This window comes from Symphodus melops (genome assembly GCF_947650265.1).
Source record: "Symphodus melops genome assembly, contig: scaffold_250, whole genome shotgun sequence".
NCBI lineage: Eukaryota > Metazoa > Chordata > Actinopteri > Labriformes > Labridae > Symphodus > Symphodus melops.
The window spans coordinates 27,501-39,170 of NW_027636754.1; the positions used below are offsets into that span (position 1 = coordinate 27,501).

The following is an 11,670-nucleotide window of genomic DNA, read 5'->3' on the forward strand; positions in this document are numbered from 1 at the left end:
AGCAAGGCAACAGAGGAATGAAGGCAGACGGCAGATCTGCATTTTCCACAGGCTGCCAGAAACACAGTGACCACGAGGAGCCCGAACACGACTCAAAGAGACGAGAAGATCGTCAGCATCAAATGACCACAAACCATGAGGAAGTATGGAGTCACATGAGGGTCAGAAACTGTGGCCGACCAAGTCAACAGCAATGATTATTTACATGAGAAACAGGCTTCTGGTTTTATTATTATGGGATATTGTTTTTATTCTGGAGTCCTCATGTTGCTATTGACTCGTCACATGACAGGAAGTGGCCACTTGTTCGTACCGTACTGAGTTCTTTACCAAAGCCTGAAGAGTTTATCTTTAATCAAGAGCTCCAAGAAATTCAAATCAACCATCCTGAAGAGAACCGGCTGGCGTGGTCGACTTGTGAATAACCTTTCCTCTCCAAACGTTGCACAAGAACGTTTGAGTTTCTCTGCGATGGTTTGAATTCTTCTCGTCTCTTCGTCAAGTGTTCCGACTCTAAAATAAAAAACACTTTGCTGCTTCAGTTCTCTAATGAACAGCTTTATCAGGAGACCCTGAAGGCAGCAGCTGAAACAATTTAAACCTCTAAATAATCTCAGAACAGCACGAGGTCTTTAATGAACCCGGAGGCTCACTTCAGAAAGGCTTCTGCTTGGCAGATTTTCAAAATAAAAAAAAGAACACTTTAATGTTTTGGTGTAAATAATTAAAAAACAATGAGAGAACGCTACATGGGACTAACGATGCCTCAAAGTTTTATAAACGCTTGAAGCAAACACACAGACAGCTCTGCTGCCGTAAAATCAAAGACATTCAATTTAAAATCCTCACATTCACACGGCGCAGTTACCATAGTGTACCACCAGGAGGCGCAGAATGAAAACTAGTTATTAATCTGGTGGAGGCGGGAGCATGAATTAACTCTTTGTTGTTTGAGTGGAAGTTCCCTTTACTTCTGTTTATTGGCTCGACTCTGAGAAGGCTTTTCCCTTTAAGAAACCACGCCAACGTTACCGATGGCGAGCCAGTGATGCGTCATCGCAGCGTGCACCCATCTCCACTCTCAGTTTGACTGAGCGTCTAAATTTTGATTCACATTGAAAAAGCTGAAGGGGGGGGGGGGGGGGAGCTTATACCTGCGGAGGGAGAGTGAGGTATCTGTGTTGAGTTTGAACTCTGAACTAGCTTAAAGCACCTGGTGAAGATCCATGAAGTTACAGTCGTTAGCTTATTGATTTATACAGTGATGTGTGAAAAGACCACGTAGAAGTCCTCGAGTCCCCTTCAGTCTTGGACGCCCTGGCGAAGGAACAAACGGTTCAGGATTTTCTAAAGTGTTCAGTCAGGGTTCAGGATTTGTCCCTGGTGCCGGGTAGAGACTAAGACGAAAGATGCTCCTTCATGGTCATGTCTGTGGTTGTGACGCCAAAACATCAAAGACGGACGATTTAGGGGTCTGCGAGTCTCGTGCTAGAAATCAGTCTCAATCTTAGGCTGGGGAGACTTCAGATTCTAAATCAAGACCAGTCAATTTTTCCATTTCTGACATTAGAAGCAAAAGAACGAATCACTTCACTTAATTTGGAGTTTGATTTTTTTCTAAGGTTACTGCCGCAACCGTCCTGTTGTTTCAGTCTAAGTGAGGGACACGCCCCATTTTACTTTGATATTTATCACCTTGGTCTTGGGCTTGCTCTGCCTTGGTCACAATTCCTAAAATGTCTTGGTCGGGTCCAGTCCTGTCCTGTCTTGGTCTTGAATCTCTAAATGTTTTGGTTTTGTCTCGGTCTCAGATCACTCTGGTCTCGGGTAAGTCCTGGTCTTGGTTAGTGTGGTCTTGACTATACGTGAGAGTGTCAGAACTTTAAGATGATCATCTAAACGCAGAAGGACTTCTACGAGGGCGACACTAGAATCCTTGATTTCTGATTGGACTACTCTTCACTCGGCCGTTCTGGTCTGTTTCATGAAATGTTCCAACAGTTTGGACTAAAAGCACCAGAACATCGACCCGCCGACATGTCATTCTAACATGGAGGGTGTTCAGAACACGCAAAGAAATGCTGCGACACATCTGATTTCAACGTGACTCCTCCCACTTCCATCATTCACTCTAATAAAAAAAAAACTGAAAAGGTAATGCTTTGGCTGATGTGTCACTCACCTTTCAGCGAAACACTCGCTCCACGCTAACATGTCTATATACGGTAGATATAAATGAATCAGATAGATACCCACACACTATGATACACTGTTTATATGTTGGTGTGGTTCACGATACTCTAACAGTTCAATCCTCCGACTCACTGCTCACAGTGATCTTTGTAACACGGGTCACCCGGTGGGCGAGTCGGCACGATGGCGAACACTCACCTGGACAGGTGAGTTTAAAATCTGTTGATTCCCATGTTTTAACAAAAGCAAAGCAGCACTTTGATGACTCACACACAACTGAATGTCTGATTTTGTTCTTTTATCACCATGTAATTAAAAACCTTTTAACGATAGCTTTGAAGTATTTCATAAAGATGATTTAAAATCCATATCAAGTCAGGCCACAAGAGGCGAGCCAGGATTCTGCTGAGTGATTTCACCTGGACATCGGTGGCAGGTCGCAGTGGGGGAAATATGTGAGTGTTTCCACGTCTGAATTATTTCAACCAGATCTCGATTTCCAGTCCAAGTGCTCGGAGCACCTACAAAGAGGGACAACCAGGAGGTAAACACTAAACACTATATTGCCAAAAGTATTGGGTCCCCCATCCAAATGATTGAAATCAGGTGTTCTAATCACTTCCATGGCCACAGGTGTATAAAGGCAGGCAGACAGTTTCTACAAACATTTGTGAATGAATGGGTCGCTCTCAGGAGCTTAAGGAACCGGACTTATTCTGTCTCTAGTTATGTTCATTTATGGTCTTAATTACACTACTCCACTTTATTCTGTCTGATATATCAGCTCTTATATCCATCACAGCACTATGGTCACTTTATTCTTCAGTATTCTTCTTGTTTACATAGAGCTAGTATATGTATTCAGACTGCCATGCACCACTATCACTTTATTATTCACTAGCTGCATATAGTTATATATTTATACTCTATTACTGCACTACAGTTCTGTTTATACCTGTTTCATCAGTCTACTGCATGTTTACATCATATACACCTGTTCACATGTCATGTCTTTTACATCTCACGTCGACGCTGTTCTCTGTCTAACTGTGACTTGTGTTTTTAACTGTACTAACATCTAGACACTTTCCTCTCTGCTGTTCTTCGTATCTAACTCTGTGACTGGACTCTAACCTGTACTAACACACTGACCTCCTGACACTTATTCTAACCTGTACTAACACACTGACATCCTGACACTTATTCTAACCTGTACTAACACACTGACATCCTGACACTTATTCTAACCTGTACTAACACACTGACATCCTGACACTTATTCTAACCTGTACTAACACACTGACATCCTGACACTTATTCTAACCTGTACTAACACACTGACATCCTGACACTTATTCTAACCTGTACTAACACACTGACATCCTGACACTTATTCTAACCTGTACTAACACACTGACATCCTGACACTTATTCTAACCTGTACTAACACACTGACATCCTGACACTTATTCTAACCTGTACTAACACACTGACATCCTGACACTTATTCTAACCTGTACTAACACACTGACATCCTGACACTTATTCTAACCTGTACTAACACACTGACATCCTGACACTTATTCTAACCTGTACTAACACACTGACATCCTGACACTTATTCTAACCTGTACTAACACACTGACATCCTGACACTTATTCTAACCTGTACTAACACACTGACATCCTGACACTTATTCTAACCTGTACTAACACACTGACATCCTGACACTTATTCTTCTTTTACACTTTATTCTTGTTGATAGGTTAAATGTTTTTGTATAGTTGTCGTTATTTGCTGCTCTGTGTGCTCTGAATTGCCCCCCGGTGGACAAATAAAGTTTTTTGAATTTAATTGAATTGAATGCTTCAGGATACCAAGAGATCTTGGACAATTTTATGGAAACAGTTTGGGGATGGCACCTTCCTGTTCCAATATGACTGTGCACCAGTGCACAAAGCATGGTCCATAAAGACAAGGATAAACTTCACTAGCCTGCACAGAGTCCTGACCTCTACCCAGTAGAACATCTTTGGGATGAATGAGTGCGGAGACTGTTTGACATCAGTGTTTGACCTCACAAGTGTTCTTCTGAAGAGTGGTCAAAAATTCCTATAAAGACCTTGTGGACCAGAAGAGTTGAAGTTGTTATAACTGCAGAGGATACTGAACCCTTTGGATTAAGCATGGGACGTCACTTAAATTTATACGTGAGACAAGGCAGGTGGGCCAATACTTTTGGCAATATAGCGTAGCAGACTGTGTCGTCCCCACGACCACTGCCATCCTCAACCATAAACGACCTCCACCTCAGCGGTGAGGAAACTGAGGAATACAAACTCCTTCCTGCATATCATCACATCTGCTCCTCTGGAAAGTGTCTCCAGATAACATTTATGAATTACAAATACGTTTGTAAAGACATGGGCGGCAGTAGCTCAGTCCGTAGGGACTTGGTTAGGCAACCGTAGGGTGGCTGGTTCAAGTCCCTGTGCGAACCAAATATACAGACTGATCTGGGAGCTGGAGATGTGCCAGACCACTTCCTTCCCTTGAACAAGGCACCGAATCCCCCACCAGCTCCGACACTCTGACTTCTCTCTGTCAGTGCATGTAGGATCCTGCTTGTGTATATTTCAGCCGATGCGTGTTGCATGAATTTCCCCTTGAGGGATCAATAAAGTATATCTTAACAAGTCCGACAGTTTGGGTGTACCAGCTGTGTTTCAAAGAGCAGCGTGCAGCGTGTTTGTGAAGCGAAGGTAAAGGACGAGCCAAAACTCTCCTGTCGTGTCCTGAGAGTCTCATGAAGCCACGCCTTCTTCTTCTTCGCTGCTCATATCCTCTTCAGCAGAAGAAAGCTCAGAGCTTTCTTGTTTGCGTTGTTTGGTTTCGTTTGCGTCACGTTCTTCTCCTTTGTTGAATTTATTAGCAGGTTAGCTGTTAGCAATTAGCTGCTATCATGTGACGCTATTACGGAGCCGACATCCGACTTACACACCGCCCATCAAATATGGCACGGTTGGCTGTGGAAACGCAAACAGGATCAGGCTTTACTGAACCAAACGGTACTGATCTTTACTGGACCGCTGTGTGGAAACGAGGCCTAAGGCCCTGGATGGATGAACTGTCATCATCCAACGATGTTTTGGTTGGGTTCAGGAGTTCCTCAAAGTGTTCTTCCACCTCTTGATAAATCTTGAGTCCAGGTCTGAGGTTGTAGTTCACAACCAAATAACAGCATGATCCCCAGCCCCACCTCCCCTGTTTGTTCAGGAGACCCCAAGACCTACTGAGAGACTGTCTTCATAACCAGTATCCACTAGTCTCCCACTCTGAACCACCAGTTCAACAATTTAGGCTTTGAAAATGACCCACGACTGAGATACAGTTCCAAAGACAAAAAACTATTTAGGGTTCACAACAGGCCTGATACCCTCTGACCCCCCAGGGGTTCAGCACCTTTAGCAGACTGCATGAGAGCCAAATACACTGATATACTGTTCAGTGTTTATACAATAGCTGGAGCTGTTCTGCCAAAGACTTGCACATGTGTCGAGGTATCCATCTCAGACCTGCGCTGGGGGTCGCAGTGTCCTCCCCATCCTTCTTCAACCAGGGACACTCCGCAAAAGACGACACAGCTGCTGGGTGTAGATTTAAACCCAACCATTTCTTTCCAGTACTTTCCGTCTAACACCACTCCTTCCTTCAACAGGTAGGTGAGGACGAGCAAGTCCATGCCCTCTCCTGTCACCAAACTAGTACTAGTGGCAAAATCAAGTCACTACAACGTGATCAAGAAAGATGTTCAGATGAAGGACTGACCTTCAAATATATGAAATCAAAAACACTTCAAAGCTATCCATTCAGCAGTGTTTCTTCATTTAGATGTTAAATTTAAAAACTAGTCATTCAGTTGTTTGAAAGTTAAAACACATTTATGGCCTTCCTTTGCTTTCGTACCACAAGCTTTTTTCAAACATTACGGAGAAGTCCTCTTCCATATTTATACATTTTTTAAATTCTTCTTAAGCCCTGTTCAGACCGAGCCGTAATCAGAGGTAGCAACAGAGGCGTTACAGAAGAGAATGGTCAAACACGTGATGACGGCAGAGCTTAGGATGACGGTCTGAAAAGGACCTAAGACTCAAAGAAATATTCCCAGTAACCATGACAACGACAAGCTTAACCTGCTGTTCTTCTCAGTGGAAGGATTAACCAGTGAAAACATTTAAAATAGAAATCATGTGTGGTGATATGCGCTACATACAGTTTAAAAACAATCCGTTAAATCAACTCTGAAAGTCATTAAATTCTCTGTTGAGGCTGTTGTTGTGTTGTGATCACAGTGCGAGACCCTGCAACTATCTGAAGCACGTTTCTAAAACTGTGACGTCCTGCTGTGAAAAACAAGGTGTTCAAAGAAACCGTCCGGCAGGAAGATTTATAAGCATCCAAAAGAATCCACAAAGACATCCCTGTCCTGATGAGATCTTTGATTCTTATTCTGTGTGGGATCTAAGGATCTTTGAGCAATTTAAATCTCCCACAGGCGTCGCCCTCAAAGCGTTCTTATTCTACACGAGTAATGCCTCTAAGAGTGTAGCAGAGCAGGTCAGAGGTAGGGTCGGGAGGTATCTCGGGGTCGGGAGGTATCTCGGGGTCGGGAGGTATCTCGGGGTCGGGAGGTATCTCAGGGTCGGGAGGTATCTCAGGGTTGGGAGTATGTCAGGGTCTGGAATATCCCATGGTTGAGAGTATCTCGGGGTCGGGAGTATCTCAGGGTCGGGAGTATCTCAGGGTCGGGAGTATCTCAGGGTCAGGAATATCCTATGATCGAGAGTATCTCGGGGTCAGGAGTATCTCGGGGTCGGGAGTATCTCGGGGTCGGGAGTATCTCAGGGTCGGGAGTATCTCAGGGTCAGGAATATCCTATGATCAAGAGTATCTCGGGGTCAGGAGTATCTCGGGGTCGGGAGTATCTCGGGGTCGGGAGTATCTCAGGGTCAGGAATATCCCATGATCGAGAGTATCTCGGGATCGGGAGGTATCTCGGGGTCGGGAGTATCTCAGGGTCGAGAGGTATCTCAGGGTCGGGAGTATCTCAGGGTCGAGAGGTATCTCAGGGTTGGGAGTATCTTGGGGTTGGGAGTATTTTGGGGTTGGGAGGTATCTTGGGTCGGGAGTATTTTGGGGTCGGGAGTATTTTGGGGTCGGGAGTTATCTCGGGTTGGGAGTATTTTGGGGTCGGGAGGTATCTCGGGTTGGGAGTATTTTGGGGTCGGGAGTATTTTGGGGTTGAGAGTATTTTGGGGTCGGGAGTTATCTCGGGTCGGGAGGTATCTCGGGTTGGGAGTATTTTGGGGTCGGGAGTATTTTGGGGTCGAGAGTATTTTGGGGTCGGGAGTATCTCAAGGTCGGGAGTATCTCGGGTCAGGAGTTATCTTGGGGTCGGGAGGTATCTCAGGGTTGGGAGTATCTCGGGTTGGGAGTATTTTGGGGTCGGGAGTATTTTGGGGTCTGGAGTATCTCGGGGTCTGGAGTATCTCGGGGTCTGGAGTATCTCGGGTCTGGAGTATCTCGGGGTCGGGAGTATCTTGGGGTCTGGAGTATCTCGGGTCGGGAGCATCTCGGGTCGGAAGTATCTCAGGGTCAGAGTTTACATGACTTTTGGTCTTTTTTCTACACTTATTACATTCCTATAAAATCTGCTTGCATATAAACACGCCTCTGTTCCACTCATCAACCGCCACCTTCAGTCGTCCTCCAATGTCTCCGTCTTGATGTCGTTTCCCATACTGCACCTGGCCACCTCCACATGATTGGTAGCAATCTTTTCCAAATTGATCGGGTCCTGGGGCTCGGACAGCGCACCGTGGATAGAGGGTTCCTCCTGGAGGGAGGGGGAGGGGGGAGACCAGGACACTCCAGTCAATCTGGAACCTTCTGCCTGGGAGCCCGCCCCTGAGACAAGGGAGCGACCAATCAGAGAGGCCCCTCTCTGTCCAGACAGAGCTCCTCTACTCAGGGCGGAGAACCAGCTGGGCAGCAGCGTGGGAACCTGAGCCAGAGAGAAAATATTGTTGATAGAATTTTCTTGAAAGTATGAAAATATTTTTGATCGATGCCCTCGTTAAGATCATAAAACATGTGTAGTCGTACCTGAGTTGGGGAGGACAGGTCGGCTCGACTGAAAGAAAAATGTCTGGATGATGCTCTTTTCTCAAATAAGGACACCTCGCAACCCTGAGAAGAAGCGAGGACGTAGGTTACACAGGACGTTACACCATTACAGGGAACAGTCATCCATTACTGCCATGAGGACTCAAATACTGATTTAACCCTTTTGTTACCTGGTCTGGGAAGTCATTGCCATCCACCTCATCACTGTTGGACTGACCTCCTGGACTCTGAACCTCAATGCCATGACTCTCCAAGATGGATGCTTCTTCAAAAACACAAACCTTATCATAGCATATCTCCCAACAACAAACGGACAACGAGCAGCAGACAGAGACAAAGAGAGAATAAAGAAGCTGAGTGGCATCCTGCAGAGACTGTCCTCTGGGCTCGAGCTGTTGTGTTTCCTCCAGCCAATGACAGAGCTGCTGTGCTCATGTTGTGACATTGGGCTGATGTAAATCCCTGGCCTCCCGCTGACATCATATTATGATATTGAGCTGACTTTGTTTTCCAACACTGGGCTGATGTCACCTTCAGATCTATTTTTGGGCTTGTTATGAATATACTGAAGCAACAGGACGAGAGAGTCGGGAGAGAGATAGTGAGACGCTAGCTCCTCCCCCCTTCTTGCAGACTTTTCACTAAGATGGGCTCGACGTGCCGAGGACAGCTTTAGAGTTAGCAGCAGCCAATGTAGAGAGGGGTGATGTCACCTTTTAAAACACACAGGGGGTCACTCAGACTTACATATACATGCAAGTCTAAGTGATATATTAATACGCTTTGAAAACACTTTCTATATGAAGTCTCAAAACATTTAGTTTTTTATGTTTTGTGTTTTTTATGTTTTCAAGCGTCAACGCTGTTGTTGAACTGTTTTGGACCACAAGTTTAGAAAGCTCTGCAGATTCATGACAACACACAAAATACTGTTGAAATAAGGAGATAAAAACGCTCCTATCTGCAGATTACAGTTCTCCGTCGCTACGACAGATTTCTGTCAGTTTCAGAATTGTAATATTTACTCTCAGATAGAAGAAAGTGTCGGACAAATGAGTCTCAAAATGCTCCAATAAGCCTCATTTAGACGTCACAACAGTTATTTATTTCCCCCAGACCCCCCCCCTGTCATTCCTTTAGTCTCTTATATTTCACATCTCTAAGTTTGATGAAACAGACGAGCAGCTGACAGTTCATTATTCTGTATAGTTTCAATATGAGCCAGCATGTCCTCTTACAGCCTACATTTAATACTAGTGTGTTCGTCCTCTCTTGATAACACAGTACCGTTTATGGCAGCTTGGTTACCCCCCCCCCCCCCCCCCAGGAATTACTCTCACACCCACACAGAAGGAGGCAGACATTACCAATATTAGCTCTCCTCTTAATGTCTTTGCGGCGGTTAGCGAACCAGTTGTAGACCTTCAGAGATGTTACCCTCTCCAGATCTGACAGCTTCTTTCCTGTAACACACGGAGACAGAAACAGGCTTTAAGAACATTCATCACATCCTGCAGGACTCTTGACTTTAGGACCCCTTTGAGGCTGGACCAGTCCAAACCAGGAGACTGCTCGTAATTTATAATATGATGCAAAGCTGCCACGTCTATAAACTCTGTTGATATCTAGCTGTTGTGAAACCAGTCCAGTCCAGTTCAGGGTGGTTTCATTCTGATTCTGTGGAGACTTCAGGAACTCTGGAGACCGTGTCCAAAGAGAAAGTTCTGAACTTTCAGCCGAGACAAAAGTAGTGAAAGGAGGCTCATATTCAGAGGATACCCTCCTGCAAGCGGACGACCCGGGTTCAAATCTGTGGATCCTATGCTGCATGTCCTTCCCCCTCTCTCTCTCTCTCTCTCTCTCTCTCCTTGATGACTGACTGTATTCATGGACGTCGTACAGCTCTGACATCATGTGTGGAGATTATTCAAACACAGTGTGTCAACTCTTCATCAGGTAAATGCACTGCAGGACTTTCCTCTTGGTGACATGAGTCATTCATAACCGTGACATGTAAAGTCAAACTGTGGCTGCTCTGTGATGACATGTGATCAAAGACACCAGTGAACAGCTGCTGGTTGTGCCCTTGAGCAAGTCAGTAAACTCTGCATCTATCAAGCAGTGAAGCTGCTGATACAAAGACGTCTTTGTCATGGAGAACAGAAGTACAATTATTTAATTAAAGCACCAGCCTGTAGCTCCGCCCCCTTCAGTCTATTTAGAACAATAACCTCCAACATGGAGGACGGCGTCTCTCTGGTGTCCACAGAGGGCCCTGCTCGATAGTGATGGACGAGTCCACCTCTGAGGACTCAGCCTCTGCTTCCTCAGTGGAAGACGTGACGGTGGGATGAGGAGATCCTCGAAGTATTCCTTCCACCGTCCGACTACACCCCCAGGTGAGGTCAGCAGCTCCTGCACTGTAAACAGTGTTGGTGAAGCACTGCTTCCCCCTCCTGAGGAGACGGACGGTTTGCCAGAATTTCTCGAGGTCGACCGAAAAGTCCTCCTCCATGGCCTCCCCGAACTCCTCCCAGGCCTGCCGGTTACCCGTCAGCTGCCTCAGGAGTCTATGAGCTAACAACGGCCGGTAGGACTCCTTCTTCAGCTTGACGGCCTCCTTTACTTCAGGTGTCCACCACCGGTTCGGGTGTTGCCCCCAAGACAGACACCAGAGACCCTGCGACCACAGCTCAGAGCAGCTGCTCTGACAGTGGAGGTGGAGGACATGGTCCACTCGGACTCCATGCCAGTGTCTCTAACTCACCACCAGGTGGAGATCAGCTGACAAGCAGATTTCCTGTTTTATAATATCACAGTTTGTTTGTGCGTCGTCTGTGAAGGTGCGTAGCGGGGGAAGGCGTAGCCGCACGGTCTGCTCTACAACCGTTTCAGATGTGCTCAGCACGTGTGCCTCTGATCATACCTGGTTTCTGAATGACGGCGTTGCAGGCGGATGCTATCTCCTCTCGTTTGGCTTCATCAGGGTATTGGTTATCGCTGAAGAAGCTGCACACACACAAACACCAGAGATCAAACATTCACTCAGTCCCCCGCCTTCTAACTCTGCTACCCAACGAGGGCGGAGCCTCCTCACCTCTCCATCACAGCCAGACACTCCTTCCTCCAGGTGAATCGGCTCCCTCTGCGCAGACGGAATCCCCCAGGGGCGGGGCCAAATGTGGGCGGGGCTTGGTGCCAGTCCAACATATCGTCCAGAGCCAGCGGGGCGGCTCGCATGGCCAGAGTGGCACCTTAAACCACATTCACCCCAAAATGTTAGCAGTGTA

General features: G+C 46.2%; 2 protein-coding genes across 2 annotated transcripts; one reads left to right on the plus strand and one right to left on the minus strand.

Moving 5' to 3' along the window:
• Positions 1-2,376: 2,376 nt before the first annotated feature.
• LOC306819095 (uncharacterized protein) lies at positions 2,377-7,919 on the plus strand (the record flags this gene model as incomplete). The annotated part of the gene is made up of 5 exons (XM_079372846.1): positions 2,377-2,399; positions 2,683-2,737; positions 6,503-6,885; positions 7,194-7,620; positions 7,656-7,919. The coding sequence occupies 5 exons, from the start codon at positions 2,377-2,379 to the stop codon at positions 7,917-7,919; spliced, it is 1,152 nt and encodes a 383-aa protein (XP_079228972.1).
• LOC306819097 (homeobox-containing protein 1-like) lies at positions 7,684-11,627 on the minus strand. The gene is made up of 6 exons (XM_079372848.1): positions 11,478-11,627; positions 11,307-11,389; positions 9,748-9,843; positions 8,551-8,645; positions 8,360-8,443; positions 7,684-8,258 (listed from the first exon to the last, which is right to left on the minus strand). Exons 1-6 carry the CDS (start codon positions 11,618-11,620, stop codon positions 7,953-7,955), a joined length of 807 nt encoding a protein of 268 aa, XP_079228974.1. The 5' UTR covers positions 11,621-11,627; the 3' UTR covers positions 7,684-7,952.
• Between the last annotated feature and the right edge of the window lie 43 nt (positions 11,628-11,670).